At 38.8% G+C, this 27,947-nt stretch overlaps 1 protein-coding gene across 4 annotated transcripts in view; it reads left to right on the forward strand.

Moving 5' to 3' along the window:
• hdac8 (histone deacetylase 8) overlaps window positions 1–27,947 on the forward strand; it is a 189,445-nt gene that overhangs the window by 28,203 nt on the left and 133,295 nt on the right. Inside the window, exons 10-11 of one of the 4 annotated variants that reach the window (XM_041779684.1) lie at window positions 8,281–8,386; window positions 13,854–14,087. In XM_041779684.1, coding sequence (XP_041635618.1) covers window positions 8,281–8,386; window positions 13,854–13,924 — 177 coding nt within the window. In that variant the 3' untranslated portion in view covers window positions 13,925–14,087. Of the gene's footprint in view, window positions 1–8,280; window positions 8,387–11,984; window positions 12,028–13,853; window positions 14,088–21,010; window positions 21,985–27,947 lie in introns of those variants that run through there. The other 3 variants (XM_041779686.1, XM_041779685.1, XM_041779682.1) reach the window with 3 other exon arrangements.

The raw sequence follows: 27,947 nt of genomic DNA on the forward strand, positions 1-27,947 counted from the left end.
TCCCCGCATGACTCTGCTGAAGACACTGGAGCCCGTCGTTGGGTATTTTCTGTCTCCTGACCTTGTACAGGTGACGTAGATGTGTTGCGTCATCGGACCGTGCACTCTCTTTTTATAATTTATAAGTATTTCTGTTTCAAACGCTCGTTTTTCAGCTTGTTTAATCACATTCTAACAGTCTTTGTAATCTAAGAAGTCTGAGGATGTTATAGACACATTATAGGAAAATGTTTCCTTTAGGAGTGTCTCGTCCTCCCTTCCTCTCGCTTCTCTCCCCATGGCCGTCCAAGCCAAACAAGCATGCAGCAGGAGTGTGCATGCACAAGTTGTGTTTGTGTGGAACTGGACAGCAGGAGGCAGAGCACTGGGTTCATGGGAATACATTGTGGGTGTGTGTTAAGTAACTTCTCTCATGTTGAGCTCTGTTGAGACCGGAGGTAAGACACAGAAAACTCATCGGAGCTAATTGGAAACAGATACACACGCCCAAATGCACACATCCACACTGCTTTACCTTTCCAAGCGCGTTCTGCGCTCACGTCTGTGACTCACATGCGGAGTTATTAAACGAAGACAGAGTCGTCTTTGTCTCATAAGTACACAAAAGTATGCTCCTATTGCATGTTGGCTCAGCTGTGTGTTTGTGTACATCTGCTCTGGACTGCGTGTCTGTAGGTTGTGCAATAAGCCGTCTGAAGTCTTCTCTAATAACACCCATCTAATCCACTTAAGAGTTTCAATCACAAACAAGACATCCTCGTCTTTCAAATTACCATGGCATTAGTGGAGAAATCATTACCTGATGGTTGTGCAGCCCGGTCAGACTTTGAAGGGCCAACTGGTATTTTAAGGGAATCTTGTGGAGCTTTTTGACTTCGAGCCTTAAAAGATCAGATTTAAGTGGAGAAACAAAAGAAAATCAGTCTGGTACAATGTCATTTAAACTGACCTTTACTGCTGCCTGAAAGGGTTAAGTTTTCAGTTTGTTTGGTTTGTGTTCATTAGCAGGGGTTACAGAAAAACTGCTGGCCTTACTTTCATGAAACTTGCTTCAAGGATGCACCCATTAAAATTTGGAAACAGACGAGCAGCAATGTAAATCAAATCAAATCCTTGTATTTTGTAAATATATTCAGACAAAGTGGTCTCGTTTGCAATGTGCCCATCATAGAAATTCAACTAATGGCCTCAGCAGGGGTTTGCACTCTTCAAGCGGCTTTCTGGTTCAATTATTTTGTCAAGCAAATATGCCAAACATTCATGGATTCCTGCCTTTACGGTCTGATTCTTGGAGAATTGATTTTCTTGGATTTTAGCCTGTTAAAGCAAAACAAGCAACATCATAGAGGGCATTTTCTGCCCTATTATTGGCGTAATGATTTTAAAAAATGCAGACATCAGCGTTCAGTCAGCCAGCTGTCTGGATTTTGCACATGCATTGAGATCCAAACAGCTTGCAGTTAAATGGTTAGTGGCTCATGATTATCATGTCTGATTGGCTTTGCAGATAGAAAAGCGCTGCCCTGCAATCAAAGCAATAGGGATCTAAATCAAGGCAAAAATCTTTTCTTCTACTGTTTACTTGGAAAAGATATATCTTGCTTGCAAGACTTGACAAAGTCATTCCAGTAAATCAAAATTTGCCTGTTTTTATAGAGTTGTAACCATCCAGAGCTAATGGATTGGTCAGATTCCATGTCTGTCACCAGGCAGATCCATTTCGCAAAGCTTTAGTTGATGATAATAATAATCTTTATTTATAGAGCACTTTTCAAAACAGAGTTACAAAGTGCTTCACAAGAAAAAAGAAATGCAGTGCAAATAAAATACCAGTAATCAGGCAGCAAAGTGGATCCAGGTAAGATTTGCTGCACTTGAAGAGAATAACCCGACCAATCGGAGTCATTTGAGGAGAATGAGGTGGATGCTCGGGGTGTGGTTGAGTTGAAAGGACTTCAAGTGTGCAAACACAGCAGCCAACAAAGATTTTTATAGGTGCAATTATAGCAGCAGTTTATTCAGAGCTGGGCAACATTTCTTTTAAAAAAGAGAAGCAAAAGCCCACAATGAAAGCCTTTAGTGATGGGAAAGAGGTTTTTGCTCTTCTCCTAACCAGCCTTTTTTCAAAAATTTGAATTTGTATGGTATAGCGTCATATCGTCCAGTTTTATATTGTGTCCTATCACATTATATGGATTTTGTTTATATTGTTTAGTTTTGAACAGTATGGTTTTGTTTTGTTTCATATTCTATCTTATATTGTGCTGTGTCATATCTTATCATACAGTTTAACATCGTATTGTATGGTTTAGGATGGTATTGTACGGTTTTGTTTCATATCGTATTACATCTTGTTACAATTCCTAGACATTTTTTTCTTTGGGAGCCTTCAAATGTTTCGTATTGCAAAACATCCTCATATCTTATCCTATTGTTAAGACAGTTTAATTCTACATTATATCATGCATCAATGTTTCGTCATCAATTATCTTTTATGTCAGAACATGAAGTCTGCTTAAAGAATTGTAAGAAGAGTCTTGTTGTGCAGAGCCAGCTCAGCAACATGTAAATGAATCAGCCTAAACCAAAATAAGAGCAAAACAGTGGTTCAACAGCTGCCAAACAGGGATGTTGTATGTTTAGGTAACACAATGACCATTTTTTAAGTATAAATACTTAGTTAAACAAAGTTAGATTTTTTTCCATGTTTCTCTGTATAATGACAACAATTAAAGGACTCTTTGCAAATAAAGTCAGAATGTTTCCACGACTTTGTCGAGCACAGGGGCTTCCATGGCTGGGTAACATCGGATGGATCGGATATTGTATCGCAAATTATTTTTAGTCGAAGACAAATTTCTACACAAAAATGTATTGAGTAATTGTCAAATGGGTCAAATTGTATTATATCACATCTTGTTTTGGGTTAAGACCAATATCCCGCCAGTAACTCTAAAATGTGTAGTATTATATTATATTGTATATTATCATATTTTTGGTATCATATTTTTTCATCATATCAAATCTTGGCTTGAGTCTAAGATAAACTTCCCTATCAGCACTGGAATTTTTTTACTGTAATGCATCGCATCATATTGTATTGTATTGAATTGCTTTGTATCTTATTGCATTGTATTGCAATGTGTCATAGCATATCGCTATGTATCATAACACACCGTAACATATTGTAATATATCGTATCGTATCGTATTGTATCCCATCATATATTGCTTTGTATTGCAGTGTAATGTGTCATATCCTATCGTACCGTACTGCACCGCACCGTACCATACTGTATCGTATTGTACCATACCCTACCGTACCGTACAGTTCCATATCGTACCGTACTGTATCATAGTGTACCGTATTGTATTGTATCGGATCATATTGTATCCTATCATACTGTATTGTATCCTATGCCGTGGTACTGTATTGTACTGTATGTTATTTTACCGTATCGTACCGTACCGTACTGTTCCTTATCTTATCGCACTGTACCATACCTTAGCGTACCGTACCGTGCCATACCGTACCATACTGTATCATATCGTATCGTATGGTATCGTACCGTACTGTACCGTATCATATCAAATCCTATCATACTGTATTGTATCTTATGCCGTGGTATGGTGTTGTACTGTATGTTATTTTATCCTATCGTACCATACCATACCATACTGTATCGTAACCTATCGTATCGTATCATATCGTACCGTACTGTACCGTATCATTTCAAATCCTGTCATACTGTATTGTATCTTATGCCGTGGTATGGTATTGTACTGTATGGTACTGTACCATACTGTTTGGTGTGGTATTCTATCCTAGCATAGCGTAACATATCATAACATATTTTATCATATCCTATCATACTGTATCGTGTTGTAACGTATCCATCGCATTGAATTGTTGCCACTTGGTTCTGCCTGGCTTGGCACCAAGACTTGAAACGCACAGAACAGTGACAAGATATCGAAGTACTGTGACCAAGCTGTTATTTAATAAAAATATGCATTCTGGAATATTTTGTATTGATTATAAGGCCTTCCCACATGAATGGTACTTGCTTATTAGGTATCTCAGTTATCATATCCAAATACTGAAGGTGGAATAGATGAAGTCTCTCATTGGAGGAAGATTATCAGGCAAAGAGAAACTTTCATGCTCAACTTTTGAGTTTGATATGAGAACAAATAATTCTAAACTAGCCTATAGGTATGAAACTTTGGAGCCAAACTGTTATGCACATGTAGTCCGGTTGAAGAATTACAGGTATTCTGTTGTAGCCCACAGTCATTATTTTTCTCTCTTGGTTTGTTCTGCTGAGTCCTTGTAGTCCAAGGCTTTCACAACAGAACTGACGCACTTGTGGTCAGTCTTGGCTTCAGAGTTTGTTTTGCTCTCATGGCACAGAGTCACGGCCTGAAAAATTCCCTGGTAATATGTTTGTTCAACTGACGAGCTCTGGTTTTAACTTCTGGTTGAACTCATTCTCTGGATTTCCACCTGTTTTTATTTTCTTTTGTTGCTTTTTTTCCTCAATATTTTGGCTCTGTCTTGTGGAATTGGTTGGACTCAGCATGAAATGCCAGGAGTCTTTGGTATTTGCTGAAATCATCTCATCTCAATTCGTATAGTGAGGCCCAGGCTGTTGAGAGGACGTTTGACTGATTTGTGGTTCTTCTTTGTTCTGCGTTCATGTTCGTCCCTTTACATGAACCAGACTCAACTGTCTTGTACAGTTATTTGTGTTAATGTAACTTCAAGACAACACAGTGGTTTCACTGATACAAAAACCATGTGTCCATCTGAATGCTGTAGTGTGTTTTCAGCCACCTTGGTCCAGACTGAAATATCTCATCAGATATTTGATTGATTGCTCTAAGAGTTTAAACAGATTTTCCCATGGCCCAGACAACAAATCCCAGAGATGTTGTAAGAGCCTTTGTCTTTTTTTTTATTCTGTGCCACCATGAGGTTTGTATTTGTGGGTTTAAGGCTGACATCTATTTGCCTATTTGATGGATTGCTCTAAAATTTGGCATAGCCTGTCTAGTGTGTTACCATCCTTGGGACTTTTTATGCAGGTTGGGACATAAAAAGTGTCAGAGAATGGGAGACATCGCTGTCTCTCCTCTGCCCTCTGTCCGTAGAGGGAAACTATTATTAATGTATGCGTGAGATGACAAAGACAATTAACAGAACATGCCAACCACTGAATAAAGTAGGAGTATGGATATAGGCTGTGACAGAGGTAGGAGAAGAGACATTTGCTCTTCAGAACTTCATTGTAGACATTAGAGGTTGGCATTAAGTTTAAAGCCCCAAAATGCCAAACTTTTGGATCATTTTTTGGAATTGTTTTGAAATCCAGAGGATTTACAGAACATTTGTTGCTAACTACATCTACCGTGACTTCCATTACTCTCCATGTAACAATGCTAAAGCTACTTAAAATGAATTTAAAAAATCAGGCAGTTTTACAGTTCAATATGTCTGCTGTAAATATCAGCCCATATGGGCTGTAGATATCAGCTTTTATATACTGTAAAAAAAATAGCAGAAATTTGCCGCAATTATTGACCGAAATGGGCTGGGAATATCAGCCTTTACTGTATCATCTGGAAATACCAGCCCATATCAACCTGAAGTGGCTGTGAATATATACCCATGTATTGGCTATGAATCTGGCCGTAACTGCTGTAAATACTGGGCTATATTTACTGTGAATATTGGCCTACATCAATTGTACATATCAGTTTTTTTCAGCTGCTAATTTCTGTCTATATTAGCCTGTGTACATTGTTGATAATGACCTATAGCTGCTGTAAATATCTGCCTTTGGTGGGTGTAAATATCAACCTTTATCTGCTCTAAAATTCTGCATATACAAGCTGTAAATATAACCCTTTATCAGCTATGAATATTGACCCATATCAGCTGTAAATGTTTGCCTATATCAGCTGTTGGCCTATATCAGCCTTAAATGTTGGCCTTTATCAGCTGTAATTATCAGCCTATATTAGCTGTCATTATTGGCCTATATCAGCTGTAAATATCAGCCTATGTTAGCTTTTATTATCGGCCTATATTAACTGTAAATGTTGGCCTATAACAACTGTAAGTATCGCTTATACTAGCTGTTATTATTGGCCTATATCAGCTGTAAATATCAGCCTATATCAGCTGTAAATATCAGCCTATATCAGCTGTAAATATCAACCTATATCAGCTGTAAATATCAGCCTATATAAGCTGTAAATATCAGCCTATATCAGCTGTAAATATCAACCTATATCAGCTGTAAATATCAGCCTATATCAGCTGTAAATATCAGCCTATATCAGCTGTAAATATCAGCCTATATCAGCTGTGAATATCAGCCTATTTCAGCTGTAAATATCAGCCTATATTAACTGTAAATATCGACCTATATCAACTGTAAACATCGGCCTATATCAGCTGTAAACATCGGCCTATATCAGCTTTAAATATCAGCCTATATCGGCTGTAAATATCAGCCTATGTTGGCCGTTAATAATGGCCTATATCAGCTGTAAATATCAGCCTATATCAGCTGTAAATATCAGCCTATATCAGCGGTAAGTATCTGCCTATATCAGCTGTAAACATCAGCCTATATTAGCTGTTAACTCATTGAGTGCCATTGACATATATATATGTCAAAGTGTTTTTTCAGTGGCTGGCACAAGGGGGCGCTCTCACGCTCCCTGTGAGTAATTTTGGGGCATCTGGGATATGTAGTCAGAACACTACAGTCCGAAGTGATGGAAGATCAAATGTCAGAGGTGCAGACCCTGGGGTCAAAGAGCAGAGCGATCGTTACGGAGGTAATCTAAGCTAAAAGTTCTAACTTAGACGCTGGAAGAAACTTTAAACTTTTGCCTGAGAAATCGCTCACTCGTTAAAACCGACACTGAACTTAACAACAGCGAATCCAGGGATCGGCGCTTTTATGGATCTGCCTCGGCCAGCAAAGAGGATAAAGAATGCCGCGAGGTCTCCTTCGTGCGTCGGAGGAGTAAGGCAGCCTCTCACCAGCTGGATGCCTACAGCAACAAGCAGGAGAGGACATGGGCGTATAGGGAGGTCCCGTGGAGGCCGTCCAGAGTGTGAATGGCATGACAGTGACTGGAAGCACTGTTATTTATTTTACAATAAAAAAACATTTGTAATACATTTTTCAGACGTCTTTTATGTCATTGAAGGCAAAATTATAACATTTAAATCACTGTTTTGCTTGACAGACTCTCTTTCACAAAAATGCTTTTTTCTCAGCTTTCTAGGAAAAAAGTGGTCTTTTTAGTGAAACAAGCCTCTGTTCAACTTCAGATAAATCAAGAACAGAACAAGCTACAATCAAACGTTTTTTTTCCATGACGAAATAGAGAGTTTCTTCTTTCATTTCAGCTATTTGGTGTTTTCAGAATCATAGTACAAAATATCCTGTGGGTCTTGAAAGATGACTCAAAATGGCCAAAAACGCTGGCACAAGCCACTTTCCATTTTATGAAAAGGCTGGCACTCAATTAGTTAAATATCAGCTTGTAACAGCTGTAAAATCAGCCTATTTCAGCTGTAAATATCGGCCTATATCAGCTGTAAATATTAGCCTATTTTAGATGTAAATATCAGCCTATATCAGCTGTTAATGTCAGCCTATATCAGCTGTTAATATCAGCCTATATCAGCTGTTAATATCAGCCTCTTTCAGCTGTTAATATCAGCTGTTAATATCAGCCTCTTTCAGCTGTTAATATCAGCTGTTAATATCAGCCTATATCAGCTTTACATTTCAATCTTTATAGACTAACTTCAGTTGCTTGCTACATCTGCCATGACTTCTGTGGCTTTCCATATGATTGTGCGAAAGCGGCTTAAAGTTCACTTGAATATTCCACAGTATGGCTAAGAAGTCTAACAATTCAACCAAAAAGAATGACAGTGAGCAGTGTTGATGAAGGGGAAAGTCTGATTGGTGACTATTTTGAATTCATTTCAGTTCTGAAAGCACTAGTAAATATTCATCACCAGTTTCACAATCCAGTTCTTCATAGTCTAAATATTTTCCGAGAACACCGCGGCCTTCTTCAAAAAACAGGAGACAAAGAAGGATAAAATGTACCTTGGCATTTGTCTGCAGCATCTGTTTGCAGATTTGAGGGATGAAAGTATGACTACAAATGAAGACAAAGAGAAATGTTTGCAAACCAATAAACCAGCAGGTTGTAATAAGGATTATGTGCTTTTTTGTGTTAGTTTTTTACAGAATATGGACCTGACTATTCCCTGGAGATCTGCCCAAGCTGTAGACCAGACCGAAATGACTCCAAACACCTGGACCAGGTCATCACCACCATCAAAGGTGTGTTTGAGTTTGTGTGAGGATGCACAGGTGCGTCTGTTTGTGTCTGGGAGGGTGTGGAGGGTAAACAGGTGCATGTGGATGTGAGTCTACTTGAACCTTGAATTCTTTTTGTCTCTTTTTATGTGCTGTTTGGTGTGCCTGCTTTTGTTTCCATACACCTCTGTGTGACATGAAAGCGTGACTTTTGTTTTTATCATGCTCTGAGCATGTGACTCTTCATCCTTTTGTGACCGTTGACCTCATTTTTAACCCACATTCTCATTCAGAATCAGAGTCTGGGTCTGTGATACATGTGGTATTTTCCTTTCTTTACATCTCCTTTTTCTATACATTCATTTGTGTTTTTCTTCATGTATAAATCCATGAATGTGTGCGTTTGTATTCATGTGGTTTAGTCTAGAGTCAGGCTCTTTGGTCTTGGCGCTGACAGCCCGCAGCACCCAGGAGACATCCAGCAGTGGGGTGAAATCTAGGCGAAAAGTTGAGCGGAGGGAGATTAGTTTTAAGGCAGTGAGGTCAGGAGTACGTCTACGAGTCAAGTTCATTTTCCGAGCGTTAAACTTTATAAAGCCATGTTTTATTGCGGAGGGAAAAAAGAGTGAATTTGATGAGTCACTGCCTTGTAAAAGTCGAAGATCCGGTGTGTTGAAGTGTTCACCACAGACCAACAGGAAACCCTTCTTCCTTTATCATCAGTCAGTGAAATGTTTGATTTATCACAGCAGTTATCAATTCTTTTTTTTTTATGTGTGTCTGATTGAATCAAAGGCACTGAAACTCTGCGGCTTATAGCAAGGCCACTGAGTGGAACTGAATAAGGCAACCGTCTGGCCCCATCAGCAGGTTTTAAGATGGGAAATTTTCCTGGTGAATATTTGCTTTGTGTTTTATTTCAGTCAGTTTTCACTCTGTATTCATCCAAACCTCAAAGTCAGAACATCAAATAATACATTAAAGAAAAGAGTTTATTTTATTTTTACATTTTTTGACACATTAGACAAGCTCTCCAGAGTTACTGTAATATTTTTTTAGATCTACGCCTTTTAGCTCCTCTTCTCTGCTGCACCTTGCTTCTGTAGAAAGTCTGAAACAACACAACGTGCCTAGCTCACCCACACAAAAGTTCAAGTTGTCAAGAAAGACTAAAGCATCTTCCCCTTTTATGACTCTGTGCTGGCGAGATATGAAAGGTTGGCTTCAAACTTGAGAGAATGTTAACCCTGACCACATGAACTGATCAGATTTTAGAGATGAAAGGTCACAGTCATGGACTTTATGTGTGGATGCATGATGAAATCAGCATGATATCATCGACAGATCAATTGTTAAGCTAAAATAGTTAATTATCATATAGGCAGATGTGAAAATATTTGCTTATAATATTGCCTTTTTATAAATAAGCTGTAAATATCGATATTTACTGGAAAATAAAGCTGCAAATCAGCCTTTATCAGCTATAAATACTGGTACTTGTAATTGTTGGCCTTTATTATCTGTATATGTTATATATTAACTGTAAATATTGGCCAATATGGGCTTTATATATTCACTTATGTTGGCTGCTAATGTTTGCCTATATAGTTTACAAATATTGGCCTATATTGGAAGTAATTGTTGGCCTATCTGAGCTGCAAATATGAGCCTATATCTTCCGTATATATTGGCCTATATCAGCTGTAAATATTGGCCAACATTGGCTGAGAATATCAGATTTTATTATTTTTAAATATTGGCCTATATTGGCTGAAAATCTTGGACTTCGTTAGCTGTAAATTTCATGCTATATTGGCCTATATCTGCTGTGAATCAACCTGTATCGTTTGTATATATGTGCCTATATCAGCTGTAAATGTCAGCCTGTATAGATTGTAAACATGCACCTATAATTGTTATATATATTCAGCTATATAAGCTGTAAATGTAAGCCTACATTGGCGATATATATTAACCTATATCCTCTGTAAGTATTGGCGTGTATCAGGTGTGAATGTCAGCCTTTATCAGCTGTATATATTCACCAATACTGGCTGCAAATATTAGCCTTTATTGGCTTTAAATATTGGCCTGTATTATCTGATAATGTTAGCCCATATTGGCTTGTATACCTGCAAATATGGGCTGTAAAAATTGGGCTATATCATCTATATATGTTGGCTTATATCGGCTGTAAATGTTTGCCAATAGATTGTACATGTCAGTCTATATTAGCTGTTAATCTTGGTGTTTATTGGATGTTAATATTGGTCTAATTTAGTTGTAAGTGCTGGCTTGTATTGGCTGAAAATATTGGCTTTGAATATAAGCATGTATCAGTTTTGAATAATGGTCTTTAGCAGCTGTAAATATCGGCATGTATCTGCTGTCGATGTTGGATTGGCAGTATTGGCCTATATTGTCTGTGTTGGCCTTTATTACCCTAATATGTTGGCCTATATTGGCTATAAATGTTGTCTGAAGATATCAGCCTTGGCTTTGACTATGCATACAACTGTCATAAATATCATGCTTTACCAGGGGTAAAGAACAGGTATGCATGTTCTGTTTATACTGGCATGTATCTGGGGTAAAATTTCTTCTCTGTCAGCTATTAATATTGACCTATAACAGCTGTAAATTTAATCAAGTCAAATGTATATTACCAAATGGCAGTAAGTTCAAGGTTCTCTAATGACATAGCCAGAATTTCAATATGATTTTAATTTAAGGATCTTTGTGCTTTCCCTTTCTTTGGAGCCTAAACCTACGCAGTGTAAAATCCAGTCGCCCTGGGAAGTTACTCAGCTGTGTATGAAAAAAGGTAGCAGTCACTCAAATGCTTTACTTTCCAAACTCTGAACATGTCTGGTGTTTGCAAAGCTCACTCTTTCAGTGGCAGAGTTTAGCTGAGTGTGAATAGAAAGCCAGAACAGAGGGAAAAGCATGTGTTCACAAATTGTCCTCGCATTAAAGCGGACGTGGGATCAATTAGCAGCTAAAACTTCATTACTCCTCTGATTGTAGCTAACGACAAAAACCCTGCTGGACGCTGCAGCGGTTTATCCTAACAGTATTAAGTCCCCTCTGCTCTGAGAAACTCCAGATCGTGTTTAATCGCAGGAACAGGAGTTTATTTGCTGAAACTCAGCCGGGCTGTTGGCTCGCACTAAATCATGACAACAGGAGGGGTTGAGAGTAACGCAGTCATACGGCTTCTATTAGAGGTGATGGAGGGAGCTGGTGGATGATGGAAATGAAATACAGACAAGGGAGATGGAGAGAAACTGGGAAAATGTGTGATTAGTTGATGTGGGACATCTGCATTTCTTCTTTCTCCTGCATTTACAATTTTTTTCTCACTGAATTTGCAGGTTTGTTTTTCGTTACTGCTAGAATTTATGTGATTTCATGGCTGTTTTTCCGTCAAAATGTATAAAAATGTTGGCATTTCTTTATATTTTCTTGGACAGGACGACCCAGATTTGCTTTTTTTACCCCTCCATACTTGAATCTAGAGTATATTTCCATGTCTCTCCATTTCCAAGTTTTTAATCCCTGTTTCAAGATGTCACATTCATTCCTCCTCTGTATTTTTCTTTTCTGCTCTCTTTCATGTCAGAAACTCCTCTCTGACAAATTACTTCAGTCACAAAACGCTTCACCACACACCAAGCAGAGCCCAAAACCTCAACAAAAAGTGAGCGGATTAAAATTCTCCGTATAGAAGAAAATGTGCGTGTCTTTTAGTGTCTGTCTCTGATTAAATAAAGACGCCGTACATGCAGACTGAAGCTACTTTTGCACACGCATGAACACAGAACAGCACACACACCTCTAGGCAAACTTATCCACATGACATCATCGGGTGGATAAGTGTTTCTCTGGTTTGGCTGAGCTGCTTATAAACACCGGTTTCCCTGAGAAACTCACCAGTGAGTTTGTATGTTTGTCTGTTTATGCGTGTTCGTGCCCACATCTGCTCCTTATACTGGCACGAACACACCATAAAGATTTAAATCTTAAAGGAGTAATCTCCAGAAATCCTCTTTTTTTTCATCTTTGTTTAGCGTGCCCCCAAACCAAAATGTCAAACCAAAACAAGGCACATCCATCATACACATCAACACAAGCAGTGGATTATTAGTTATGTATGAATGTGTGAGAAAGTACCGCTTTGTACCAGCATGCATACAGGTTTCCACTGCATGCAACACATGCAGAAAAAGAAGCTGAAGATAAATCACATAAGAACAAGATTTCTTATAGGAAGAAACTTTGACCCTCAAATTCCACATACTCTGTTTGCATAGCATTCCAACTAACAGCATTAAAGATAAGACTGAAAAATCTCACAGGCCTGTGTAATTGATGATGAATAGCAATAAATAATGGTGTTATCTGCATACAAATGATACAAGGATTATATATAAGGAAATGGTGCATCATTTCCATAACACCAACTCCCACCATCAATCTGTCTCTAGAACAGGGACAATACTGCAGATTGGTGTTTTTCCTGCATCTTCATCATCATCATAATGCATAACATTAGGATTTGATTCCTTCTCATCACTGATTCAAATGTCATCACTGTCATAACATGGCAGAGATTTTTCACATATAAACTTAAAAAAGCTTTGCTAGCTCAGTTTTGTTAAAACCAAGATATCTGCTGAGATTAATGAAGCTTTTACATGAAACTTCAGCCTTTCAACACTCCTGTCTCCAGTCTCCAGATTTTACAGGCTGTAGATTTTATGTAAAAACTTAAAAAAGATAGATGAGATTATTCCAAAATTCATAGTATGACTTTATCTCATGTTATTGGCAAATATAGCATTTTAAAATAAGACTTATATTCCCCCTTTTCACATTATCTGCTTGCAGTGTCCTGCAACCAGCTGCAACGGCTCAGTCAGACTACAACTCTTGCCAGAGAGTGTCATCGCTTTGTTAATCTTTGGTCAGAACAGGACTTTAGAGACCTTCTATCAGACAGATCCTTAACAAACCGAGATGCTGCTATGGTCTACAGTAGTGATGAGTCGTTTGTGAACGAGCTGGTTCAAAGAGCTGACTCTTTTACGTGAACGATAAGAGCCAAATCCCATTTGAGAGCCATTATATATCATTATAACCATGATTGTTTTTATATCTATTGTGTGTATCTGTGTGTTATTTCATTGATTAGTAGGGATGATCTTTTATCCTCTACTAGAGCCACATCATGCATTAAGGACTTTTATGTCAGATGTGTCATCTGACCCACAAGGTGTTTTGGGGAGAGAGTACATTTTAAGAAAATAATTACATGATATTTTCATCAATTTTAAAAATTGAGCATAGTTGGAGTAAAATTGCTGCTCAAATATAGATAGATAGATAGATAGATAGATAGATAGATAGATAGATAGTCATTTATTGTCATTGCATTGTAAAAATGCAACGATAATAATATCATATGTTATGAAAATGCTTAAACCCGCAGATCAAATTAAGCCAAACTGGTGCCTGAATGAAGAGCCATTTGGAGCCGAAAGAGCCATCTCTTTTCGCTGAGTCAAGCCATATGATCCAGATCACTGAAAAGAGCCACAATTCCCATCACTAGTCTACAGCAGTAATCATCAACTGGTGGTCCAAGGGCCACATCAGGCCCCCCTACCTCTTCCCATCTGGCCCCCAGACTGATTCAGAATTATATAGAGGAAAAAGCATGTTGGTGTATGTCTTTTTTAATTCCCTGCAGCTATTAAACAACAAAAACAACTGAGATTGAAAAAATGGTCTGGATTGATTTAATGTTTGATCTGTTTTACAGAAATCCACCTGTTAGCTGTTATTAACAAATATGATTCTTGATAAACACGTATCAGTTCTTTCTTGATTAAAACTGTTGTTTTCTTTTGACTTCTGGCCTTTTTCTGCCGAAGAATCAAAACAGAAGACCTGTTTCTTCCATGGGTTATTTTACGAAACAGGGCACAGTATATTAGCATCAAACTAAGTGATGGGGAAAATCACAGCCCCAGAAATATTCAGTTAAAATATATCAACCGCCCCCTTGTGGCTGGCTATGGTCAGTGATACTCAACGCGTGACTCTTTGAGCCACATTTGGCTCTTTTGGGATGATTTGTGGATCTTTTATGTCTACATTTGAAATATTATTCCCCCATAAAACCTTAAAAACCTTTGACCTCAGAACTATCCATTGCAAGTCACAATATTCATTTTTTTTCTCACTCTTCCACAGTAAGCATTTAATTGTCAAACTTAATTGTCAACCTTTATTTTTGTGTAAATATTTCCATTGCACTGACTTGCAATTTTTGCGCCTTTTTACCTTTTTAGCCCCTTTTAATCCATTTTTGCCACTTTGATCCAATTTTGCCCTTTTCACCAGATTTGCCTCTTTTATCCTGCTTTTTGAAAATTGCATGTTTTTCCTTTTTTTTGCCACTTTTTGCCCATTTAAGAAGCCTCTTTTACATGCCACTTTTTCCCACATTTCTGCTGCTTTTTGCAAATTATAGTCACTTTTCACTCATTTTTTGCCAACCTTTTGCAGCTTTTTAACCATTATTGCCACCTGTAACTCTTTTTTTTTTACTTCTTACCCATTGCTGCCACTTTTTCTCCCCATATTTTGTCACTTTTCACTCAGTTTTTGCCATTTTTTTGCCTCTTTTACCCCTGTTCACCCATTTTTGCTTACTTTTTTGTCATTTTTTGACCTTTTTTGCCAGCTTTAACTTATTTTTATTGCCACTTTAATCCAGTTTCCACCACTTAGACTGTGGCTCTTGCAAAGGTATTTTTCAAAAATTTCATAAAAAGTTATGAAAATTAGAAAAAAAATGTTTAGTTTTTATTATTTTAAAGTGCAGCCACAAAGCATCCATAAGGCAAAAAGCTAGACAGTGTTTTTATAATCTCATCCTAAAAATAAATCATTTAAAACCTGAAGAGCAACAGTGCCCTAAAACAAGATTGTCTTTAGACCAGGAAAAGTTCAATTTTCAGACTTTTCTTTGCATTTTTATAAGATTAAAAAATATATGTAAATGTTTTTACAAGGTCAGTTTATGTGGCAGGGAATAATAGTTATCTTACAAACATCAGGAAACATGCTAATTACATGGTGAATAAAAGTGATCGTAGATTTTCCTTTAATATGACTTTGGAAATATACCTCTGGAACACTGAGTAAATGCATAAATGTAGAGCAGAATGTGCTTTTTATGGTTTTTAGTGTTTTTAGCCAATACATTACTCAGTCTCTCCAGCGTTTCTTCTTTCATACAAACAAACAGATCCTTGTGTTAATTAAAAAAGTAATATTTTTTTATAGGTGATTGTCAGAGGCGGCAGCAGCTGTCCAACTGTGTATTCACAACTCCCCGTGTTTACGAGACTCTGGTAGCCTGATTTCCCAGGGGGCTGTGTGTGTTTGTGCGTGAGTGTGTTCATCTTCATCAGTGTGACGAGAGTGTGCGACTGTATCTTATCTGTGTGTGTCAGCATGAAGATATTTCAGCGTCTTTACATCCCGCCACTCGCTCGTTAATTCTCCCTGCTGCTGCTGACAAGCCGCTTGTCATGTCACACAAACACTCAGAATAAACTGATCCACATTCACATGCAGGTACACACTCTGAGAAAATATATGTACGGGCTTAAATATGAGAGGTATCACCACGTGGAGTTGACCCACCCACAGATGCGGTGATGGATTAACGTGTGCAGGTAGTAAATATCCGAGGCCCCCGCAGTCGCTCGTCACTTTAGGGGAATTTACTGTCGACATCTGGAGAGAGGAGAGGGTGGAGAGAAAGGAAAAGATGAGGGAGGAAGAATAAACCGTTTCCTTATTGTCATTTTCAGTTCGTCTCTGAGTCTATAAAACATCCAAAAATAAAAAATCACAATTTGGAAAAAAGAAATTAGTCTGCAAACAACCGTTTACAACACTCCGCTTTAGATGAGAACACAAAGAAGGGAATAAAACAAGTCAGCTGTGGAAAAGCTTGGGCTAAACTGCTTATGCTGCATCTGAAAATGGTTGAATAGTCTTAGTAATGTCGAAGGACTTTAAAAATATTGTGGAACAGCTCAGGCTAAATGTTCAAAACTGCTAATGCTGAGTGTTGTATTGTCATGCTGAAATGTCCATGCCATTGAAATGAATAAAAGTACCCTGAAGGGCTGAACAACTGAATCAGCTTTGAAGGCCATAGCGGAAAAATAATGCATGATATGAAAAAGTTTAATCATACTGAAAAGTCTAATACGTTGGGAACATTCTACAGGTTGAACAGGGACATCATACACATCAACACAAGAAGTGGATTATTAGTTCTGTATGAATGAGTGGGAGAATACCACTTTGTACCAGCATGCATACAAGTTTCCACAAGCAGAAAAAAGAAGCTGAAAATGGAAGATAAATCACACAAGAATGAAAATCCTTAAAGAAAGGGAATTTGACCCTGATATTCCACATACTCTATCATAGCAGTCCAATAAACAGCATTAAATATCAGACTGTAAAAACTCACCGACCTGTGTAATTGATGATGAACAGCAATAAATAATGGTGTCATCTGCATACATATGATAGAAGGGATATATATACAAGGAGACGGTGCATCATTGCTCATGTTGTAATGGCATTGTATTCAAATACATGTACTTCAATAAGGAGCCCCCCCCCCTTGCAACTATAACAGCCTCCACTCTTCTTCAAAGGCTTTGCACAAGATTTTGGAGTGTTTCTGTTGGAATTTGTCACCATTCATTCTTTAGAGCATTTATGAGGTCAGGCATTGATGTTGGATGAGAAGGCCTGGCTCGCAATCTCGGTTTCAGTTCATCCCAAAAGTGCCTGATGGGGTTGAGGTCAGGGTTCATCCACAGTGAACTCATCAAACCACATCTTTATAGTCCTTGCTTCGAGCACTGGGGCAAAGTTATCTTGGAATAGAAAAGGGCCTCTCCAAAACTGTTGCCACACAGTTGGAAGCATAGCATTGTCCAAAATGTCTTGGTATGCTGAAGCATTAAGAGATAAGAGCCCTAACCTTAACCCTGGAAAACAGCTCATACCGTCATCCCTTTGCCATCAAACTTTACGGTTGGCACAATGCAATCAGGAAGATAACCTTCTCCCAGAATCCCCAAACCCAGACTTGCCCATCTAACGGCCAAACAAAGAGGCGTGTTTGTTACTCCACAGAGCAAGTTTCCAATGCTTCTCACTCCAGTGTTGGTTTGCTTTACACCACTCCATTCGATGCTTGGTATTGGACTTGGTGATGTGAAGCTTGAATTCAGCTGCTCAGTCATGGAAAACGATTCCATGAAGCGTCCATTGCAGAGTTTTTGTGCTTGTATTAATGCCAGAACTGTCAGCTATGGAATCAGCAGAGTGTTGGCGACTTTAACAAACTATACACTTGAACAGTCGTTGACTGGCTGTGTGATTTTACGTGGTCTTCTACTTTGTGGCTGTGTTGCTGTTGTTCCTAAACGCTTCTACTTTCTAATGATATCACTTATAGTTGACTACGAAATACTTAGCATTGTGAAATTTTTAATCTAGAAAAGTGGGATAAAGTTGTCCAGAAGTGGCAATAATTAACTCAGGATTTTGGACGTTAGTCTGCAAGAATGATCAAAGGGCGGTGGTGCTAGCGCTGCTAAGGTTAGCCACATTCTCCAAACCAACTTTACTACATTATGGTGTAATTTTGTTTCACTGTTGCAGTATTACAGAATGTTTTTAAGAATCACCCTTTGGTAAAAGAATGCCCAAGACATATCTGTGTTAATGCAAGGTATAAACAGGGTCAAAGTTAGCCTAAAGTAAATTTGATTTTCATTGTGGTGACCACCATCACTGGCCTATATCATGCCTCTTCAGAAACCAAAAGATGTTGTCACTGAGACTACATCTGCTTTATTCAGTCTTTCTTTTAAACTTGATGACTTCATTGTGGCTGTAATTGGCTAAATTAACTGCTCCAGTGAGGCTACCCTCTCCGTTTTCTGGGGAAAAATCTATGTCATGAACACAAAATGACTCAACAAGCTGTGGTTTTAATGTTTTCTGTCAATCTGCACAACACAAAACAGACTGTGCCCAAACTCTAGAGTGTCTTTACCTCCTTTCAGATACAAAAACAGACGGTGAGACTCACAAGCGCATTATGAAAGCATTAAAAAAAGTCACTGGCTCCACTGTACTCAGTGATAGAGCTGCTGTTGTTGTTTGCATTGTTGTTGTTGTCAGCGTGTGCTAAAACATGACTGCAGTTGAGTGACGGCTTCACAATGGCCAACAAACAGGACATCCTCCCTCAGTGCGTCAGGGCTGTGCTACGTTTGTCAGAGCCATAACTCATCCAAACAGCGTGTAAGCGACAAGTTGATTTTTCCCTCAATCAGGCAATTTAACATAACAATAGACAAACAAAGCAGCATTGTTTGCAGAGTAAAGTAAAGTAAACAGGGACGAGACTTTATAAAGCAGCTGTTTTGTGTCTTTTTCTTTGTGTGTCTTTGCCTCAAACATGGAAACCAATCTGTGTGTCCTCATGCAAATGAAGACACAGTGCTTAATGTTGTCATTTCCATATCCATTTCCCTTTTTGCATACTTGTATTCCCCCAGACAGATGTTGTTTTGCATTTCACTGACACAACAGTTGGCCTGATTCACCGATATCCTCCTAAGATTTTTCTTACATTTGTTCTTAAGAGAGTTGATGAGAGAAATCTGGGGTTCATGACACGTTCTTAAAGTACTGCATGATTAACATAGAGTAACACCATTATAATGCCCATATAAGGGCATGAGACTGCAGGGCAGTGTGCAAACACAGAAGGCACACAGGAGTGAAAGAAGAAGCAAGGTATCAGTAACATCCAAATTAAGATAAACTGTAAAAGTAACCAAAATAATTTGAAACACGGTTCTAAGGTGGCTTTTGTAGATTAAATATTTTAACATGAACTTGTGGTTGGCCCTTGATAAAGTGTACTGAAAAGCTAGGTCAAGAAATTTTAATTATTAAAAAGATTGAAAACCAATGCCACCTAGAAATGTAACTGCCTAGGCCCCTACAAATGCCAATAGCCAAAAAAATTCAGCATGAAAGACAATAAAAACCAATTTAACTGCTTAAAATCCCCCAAACCTTGGTAAAATTGACCATTAAACTGTTTAAAATGTCAGTTAAGATTGCTAGACAACTCCCACCACAGAGCTGGTACTGTATTGTGTGTGCTTGTCCTCTGCTCTCCGTCAAGCCCTATGCTGTAACTGTCCCATTGCCCAGACTAGATTATTCTTTAGATTATTCTTTGCACCACGTACACTGTCAACCGTGCTCAGTTTATGGCTCCCTGGGATGTATTGCTGTGTCATGCTCTCAGTGCAGGGGTGTCCAAGCTTTTTTCCACTGAGGACCACATAAAGAAATATATAAGAATATTGGGGCAACTTAAATATTTGCAAGGCGAGGTATATGACACTGATTGAGTCATGAAGGAGGAGCTGGGGTGGAGGACGGTTGCATTAGCAGCTTGCAGCGAGAGCAGCACAGCATAGTCAGGCAAGAGCAGTTTAAATAAGGCAGCATGAGAGTAATTGACCAATAGCCTGCTTAGAGCAAATCAACCGGCCTTCAGCTGATGAGGGCTTGCATTGGATCAGGTGATCAGGGCAGAGCTTGACTCCGTTGCCTGCCTTAACTAACGGTAAATGCTCGATTTAATAGCTGATAAGGCAAATATACAATCGTTTCCAGGTTTTTGGGTATACCAATCAGATTTCAGGAGACCCTGTTTGGCTCTGCCCCTGCAATATTATTGGTACTGCTATTTGCTGCTGTAGCCTATCAGGGAGTTAGAACACAAGATAATATTATTTTGGTTGCCAGTATGCTTACCGTGTTCAGAGTTGTCTCAATCTAGTCACAAAAACACATCAATAAATTCTTCTTGTCAAGATGTTTGTTTACAGAATAAGCATGGTGGCACTGAAACTATGAAGTACAGTACAGTCAAGCAACCGCTCCATGTTGAAATGTCAGCTATATTTCATTTTATTCTAGAATTTGCTGCGGGTCAACCAAAATATTGTACCACAGGCCACATTTGGCCCCCGGGCCATAGTTTGCACAACCCCCCTTTAAGTGAGGAAGAACCTTTGGAGAGATTTCAAGACTAGGTGACGGATCATCATCCGACAGTGATCTAGTTCTCTTATCTGTGGTTCCTGAGCTGTTCACTGTCTGGTTGAATAATTGCTCTTGATCAGCCCTATTAATAAAAATCTGTGCACTCTAATGATGGGTTAATTTGACCCTCTGGCTGCTTCAGGTATGCAGAGATCGCTCAGACTGTATTTCCTCTGGTTGCTGCTTCCATCTTTGGTTTCTTCTGCTGCCTGATGTGTGTATTTAGCCTCTTTTTGTACCCATGCAGCTCTGAATCTGACCTTTTTCCCTTCCTTCTCCTCCCCGTTGTGTGCGTACATGTCGAGTGTGTTCTTACATGTGTGTTTTCACCCCTGTACCCTCCTCTTCTTCCTCCCCCCTCTCATTTCTCTCTCTCTCTCTCTCTCTCTCTCTTGTTTACAGGGAATTTAAAGAATGTGGTTTAGGACTCAGCAGCCTCAGCCTCCTTTCCAAACCAGGTCGAGGCTCTGTGGTTTTAATGAAGACAATATGGAGCGGACCCCTTCGGCCCCGAGGCACGGAGCGAACAAGGGAGGGGGAACGAGACCGGGAGAGGGTTTTGGAAAACATTAGGCGAGTGTTTCCAGGGGAAAACAGTTTAATAAGAGGAGGGGGGGCGATGTGGTCGCTGTACAGTTCACTGTTTTTAATCCTTTTGTCTTTTTAAAAAATGTACGTCTGCTGTGTGAATGAGACAGTTTTTGCTGAGTTCAGTGTGGTCATGTATGATCTTTTGGTATGAAAAGATTTGTTGTGTTCATCCTATCAGCCAGAGACATTTTAAACTAAACGTTAAAACAGATTTTTCAGGTGTCTGGTTTCACGTTCGCCCCACTGCCGTTGCGATTTTATCCCCTCAGGGTCGGATAAGAGCTAAAACAGACAAGTTTCCCTAAACGCCTTGTTATGCTTTGTGTCTGAAAAAGTTCCAGAAGTTCATGAAATGAATGAAGGGAACATTTGGAAGTTTACAAACAAACAAACAGATGTTTTGACCTCTGGGCAACATCTGCAAATGAAACATCTGGACAGAGTTTGGATTTCAAAATGGAAAATATGCAGGGAAAGTTATTTTTTTTCTCCCCCAATTGATAGGCATTAACAGGAATTTTAAGAGGGTTTAAACAAAAGCAGAAATCTTAAATGGTCTGGGACAAATGAAGAAGAAAAGATGAATTCCTTTCAGGTCAAAAAACAAACATGGATGCTTTTTGAAGACTGAAATACACAAGTTTTTTTGTAAGGACCAGAAACATGCTATCAATTTTATTAAATGTACTTTGTCATTTTTCTAAGAAACCATATCCACGAAAGAGTTTTAAATCTGTTGGAAAAAGTCTGCTGGACAAGTAGATCAAATAAAAGAATAAACAGAACTTTGTTGAAGTTGATTGTTTTGCCACTTGATCAGAAAATAACCCAAGTTTTTTGCAAATTCAAAAAGCAGGTATTGGGCGGTTTCACGTTTTGTTCTGTGCTTGAGCATGACCCTCCCCCCCGTTCTGCTGTGTTGCAGCTTTCCACACTCGGTATTGCAGCCTGTGTTCATTCTGTAAACAAACATTTTTACAACAGCAATTTATGGGCGTTTTTTTGTGACTAAACTTGGATGGCAACATAAATGTTAAAAAAGAAAATCATAACTACAATAATAACAAAAAACTCAATTCATAACACTTTGGTCTGCTATCTACACTGTCTTAAAGTGCACATATTATGCAAAAATCACTTTTTCAGCCTTTTCTAACACAAATATGTGTCCCTGGTCCATCCACAATCCCCTCAAGTACCAGAAAAATCCCCCCCCCCACCTTTTACAAGATGTGTGCTGAAACATGCCATTCTCAGATTTTACACCTAGTGACCTCACCCGGGCGTTAGCACCCGCCCCCAGGTTTAGTTAGTTAGTTAGTTAGTTAGTTTAGTTTATTCAATCATAACACAACACCAAACATTTTGCACAGTATAGAAATTTCAAACAAAATCAATAGTCATGTGTTGAATAATGAATGAAAAGGCATAGGCAGAAGCATACTGCTTATAAAAGCCTATCCTACATTTTTAACTTTTTAAGCTACTAACTTCCAGCAATGCAAAGAAACAACAACAGATAATCAGTCACACTTATACGCTTCAAAGATAGCTTTACAAACCATTTTCTTGAAAACCAAAAGAGAATTACATGTTTTTACATTTATACTGGCATCATTCCAGAATTTAACTCCAACAATAGAAGCACATCTCCTTTTCATACCTTTTTTAGCTTTTTGCACAATAAATTTACAAACACCTCTGAGATTATACGGACTCTCCTGAATTGAAAAGAACCTCTGTACTGAGTCAGGGAGCATTTTTGACTTTGCTCTGAACATCATTTGCATTATTTTATAATAAAACAAATCATAAAATTTCATAACATGAGAATTTAGAAAAAGTGGATCCGTATGAGCATAGTAATCAGCCTTATTGATGATGCGTATGGCTCTTTTTTGTAGTTTTATTATAGAATTTATGGTCGTTTTAAAGGTGGATCCCCACAATTCCACACAATAAGATATATAGGGAACAATTAATGAGTGATAGATTAAATGCAAGGCCTTAGAATTTAATACATTTCTAGATTTATATAAAATTGCACCTGACTTTAAAATTTTCCCTTTAATTTATTCAATATGTTGTTTCCATGTTAACTTTTGGTCGATCACAACCCCAAGAAATTTGGTCTCAAAAACTCTTTCAATATTATCATTACAGATTTTTAGTTTAATATTACCATCACTTTCCTTTAGATTCCCAAAAACCATAAATTTTGTTTTCTTAATATTTAAAGATAATTTATTGACATCAAACCAAGTTTTGAGATTTCCCAGCTCCCTTTCTACACCACACAAAAGTTCTTTTAAATTCTTACCAGAGCAAAATAAGTTTGTATCATCTGCAAATATTACGTATCTAAAGAAATCAGTCACATTGCAGATGTCATTGATATAAAGAATGAACAGTATTGGACCAATCACTGATCCTTGTGGTACACCACAGGTAATCTTTCTAAATGCTGATACAGTATCATTAATTTGTACACACTGATGTCTATTACCTAAATAACTTTCCAGCCAAGAATGAACAACCCCTCGTATCCCATACATCTTTAATTTTTTTAATAACCGTCTGTGATCAATGGTATCAAAAGCCTTCTGCAGATCAATATACAGGCCAATAGAACACTCATCGTTTTCATTGGCATTTGCTATTTCTTCAACCATTTGCATTACTGCAAAAGCAGTAGTTCTGCTTTCTCTGAATCCATACTGGTTTTCACTTAATAATTTATTTTTATGAATAAACTGATTTAATTGTTTCACAAACAACTTCTCTAAAATTTTAGAAAATTGTGGCAGAAGTGATATCGGTCTGTAATTTTCCATACAGTGTTTATCTCCATTTTTATAAATTGGGATCACCTTTGCTAACTTCATGTTGTTAGGAAAGATTCCTTTTTGGAAAGACAGATTACATACATAAGTCAAAGGTCTAACAATATAATCAATAACATCTTTAATGATTACTGTATCAATTGAATGTATGTCGATTGATTTCTTATTTTTTAATTTTCTTATAATTTCAATAATATCAGTTTCAAGTACCCCACTTAGAAACATAGAACAAGCATTAGTGTTTATCAAATTATTAAACATATGTTTTTTGTCATCAGATGCAATAATCTGTCTTGCCAAAGCAGCACCAACATCTACAAAGTAGTTGTTGAACTCATCAACAATATTTTGTAAATCGTCCACTCTATTATTAGTTTTATTTATGAAATTATGTGCTCCAAGTCATCAATCCTTTCTTCCAGTAGTTGAATCTTCTGGTCTTTAAGTTTGATTGTGGCCTTCAACTCACGGACCTCTTCCACTAGTCCCATGAGACTGGCTTGCTGCTTGACCACCTTGCTGATCTCTTCAGACATGAAATTGAGTGTTTTTTTTATCTCTTCCAGCTCTTCTGCCAACTTCTTAGTTGTTGTCGCCATGTTTTCCAACGTTCTTTACAAAATGATATGCTCCAGGAAGCTTGATGCCAAAAAAAGTTCTATTGCTGATCACCATGTGCTCCCAGGCCCCTTACAAAAAAAACACAGTCAGAAACACCAAAGTGATTAAATGTCCCCCAAAAATGAACAAAAAAATCACTTTATTGCCAACAGTGCTTTCATGGCACATGGATGGCATAGTATTTTGGTGATTTTAAACGGATTTGCAAGGAGACTCTAACCCAGGTAGATTAGTGGCAACCATCTTGTCAGCCATCTTGTCAGCCATTTTGGTTTGGATGGCCCTCCGCCACTTGGAGGAAAGTTCAGCCCTCCTCTCCTGAGATGCTGGATAGTTCAGTGGGTTACCCTGCTGACTACAGTCTGGGAGATTGATGGTTCAAATCCCGGTCAGGTCCTAAACTTTGAAAAGGTGTCTGTAACATTAGGAATGCTGCATCCATTTCCTGCGATGGGTGAGGTCAGGGGCGGAGCCAGACAGCTATTTACCATTTAAAGCCACAGACACAAAAACGGCTTGTTCTGAGAAGGGTTGAAACAGAGGGGTTTTTATACATGCAAAAATCTAATACTGGAGTTTTTTTTTCGGCAACAAACTTCACAGGCATGTTTTGGGGACCTCTGAGAACGATATAAACTTGTCTTAAAAGGGTAAAATATGTCCCCTTTAAGGTCCAATCTTCAAAGCACATCATCTTCCGGTCATCTTCAAGCACCAACACCCCGATAAAGTTTGGCAACTTCATTCAGGTTTCTGGCTACCCCTATTTACACAGTCTGATACAGTAGGTGGCAGTATGCACGTACAGTTTGCAAATCTGCGCTGTGCTGCCGGGGGTCAGTAGACCTTTGCCTCCACCCGGTCTGCAATGCAACCAGCTATCATGCCTACCCTTGCAAGTGTTGGGCCCACAGGGTGGCGGTCTTTTGTTGCCATTGCCTGGGTTGAGCTCGAGGGGGTGCCCTGGTTTCCCTATTCCAGACGAGGTGACTTCATCATGAGCACTTTCTTGAATCCCTCATTGTCTTGACCCTCCCTGGGACAGGTTTGCCTTGGGACACCCTGCCAGGGTCCCAGAAAACACAGCTCCACACAACCCCCTCCACCACGACAAGATGGCGATTCTCTGAAATGAGGTTCCTCGGGAGGGTGTCTGGGCTTAGAGATAGAGAGTAGAGATCAGACATCCAGAGGGACATGGAAGTTGAGTTGTTGCTCCTTCGCCTCAAAAGGAGCCGGTTGAGGTGGCTCAGGCATCCAATCAGAATGGTCACTTCCCTGTGAAAGTGTTCTGGGCACGTCCAACTGGGAGGAGCCCCAAGGGCATACCCAGAACTTGCTGGAGGGATTATGTATCTCATCTGGCCTGGAAAGGCTGTAGAATCCCTTAGCTGGGGAGCTGTACGAGTTAACTTACTTCCCCTTCTTCCCAACCCTAGATATGCTAAGACAGGGGAGCCCATCCTGCTACTGTTGATGTATTACTATTTTTAAGACACCAAAAGCAACCCTTCCTTTACTGCCACATTTACCGTTCTGCTCAGAGGGTGAAATCCGTCCATGCTGCACTAATAAGACAAAGAGATGTGGTACTTGGTCATGGTTGTGTTCAAATCTTCTATACACAAAAAAACACAAATCAGGACACTATCTAAAGAAGTGTTAAAAACCTAAAAACTCAACAGTGAATAGCAGGATACAGCTGCCAGAGGAAATAAAGGCAGAGAGGTTCACACAGATCAAATTAACAGACTTAAGGGTCAAGTGCACTTGAATCCCTAATATAAAACCACCCTTAAATCCTAGAAGCCAGTTGTAGTCTTTATTAAGGTTGTGAAAATTCCCAAACAAATCTTTAACAAGTTGTAAAGCGAAACTGATCATTTGCACATTGTTGAAAAGGAGAAAAGTCTTGTTCTGTCCCCCCAGCTGTAGTGTTTATAAAGCAAATTAGTGCTAAAACAGCTTGAACTTACAAAATCAAAAATGGAACCAGAGATCTTCAGATCCTCTTATTGAATCTGAAACTCATGTGGGGATTTGTGACAAGTGATGAATGGTCGCAGCATGGCGAGCATGTCAGACACATCAGCCTTTTTCAGAGTACAGTTTAGCAACAGCACCAAGATCATGACAGCTGTGTATACAGTCATGGACAAAAGTATTGGCACCCCTAGAATTTTTCCAGAAAATACACCATTTCTCCCAGAAATTGTTGCAATTACAAATGTTTTTGGTATACATGTGTTTATTGCTTTTATGTGCATTGGAGCAACACAAAAAAAATCTAAAGAAAAAAGACAAAATTGACATAATTTTCCACAAAATTCAAAAAATGGGCCAGACAAAATTATTGGCACCCTCAACTTAATATTTGGTTGCACACCCTTGGAAAAAAATAACTGAAACCAATCACTTCTTATAACCATCAACAAGCTTCTTACACCTCTAAACTGGAATTTTGGACCACTCTTCTTTTGCAAACTGCTCCAGGTCTCTCAGATTTGAAGGGTGCTTCTTGCAACAGGAATTTTGAGATCTCTTCATAGTTGTTCAGTGGTATTTAGATCCAGACTCATTGCTGGCCACTTCAGAACTCTACAGCGCTTTGTCTCCAACCATTTTTTTGGTGCTTGTTGAGGTATGTTTGGGGTCATTGTCCTGCTGGAACACCCATGACCTCTGATGCAGACCCAGCTTTCTGACACTAGGCCCTACATTGCGGCCCAAAATTTTTTGATGGTCTCCAGATATCATGATGCCTTGCACACAGTCAAGGCACCCAGTGCCAGAGGCAGCAAAATAACCCCAAAACATCTTTGAAGCTCCACCATGTTTGACTGTAGGTACTGTGTTCTTTTCTTTGTAGGCCTCATTCCATTTTCTGTAAACAGTAGAATGACGTGCTTTTCCAAAAAGCTCTACCTTAGTCTCATCTGTCCACAAAATGTTCTCCCAGGAGGATTGAGGCTTACTCAGGTACATTTTTGCAAACTCAGTCTGGCTTTTTTATGTCTCTTTGTCAGCAATGGGGTTCTCCTCGTTCTCCTGCCATAGCGCTTCATCTCATTCAGATGACGACGTATGGTCTGAGCTGACACTTTTGCACCCTGAGTCTGCAGGACAGCCTGAATTTGTGTGGAGGTTGGCTGAGGATGTTTTTCCACCATTCCAACTATCCTGCGTTGCATTCTTTTGTCCATTTTTCTCTTCCATCCACGTCCAGGGAGATTAGCCACAGTTCCATGGGTTATAGACTTCTTGATTATATTACGCACAGTGGA

Source organism: Cheilinus undulatus, linkage group 22, assembly GCF_018320785.1.
Source record: "Cheilinus undulatus linkage group 22, ASM1832078v1, whole genome shotgun sequence".
NCBI classification, from domain to species: domain Eukaryota; kingdom Metazoa; phylum Chordata; class Actinopteri; order Labriformes; family Labridae; genus Cheilinus; species Cheilinus undulatus.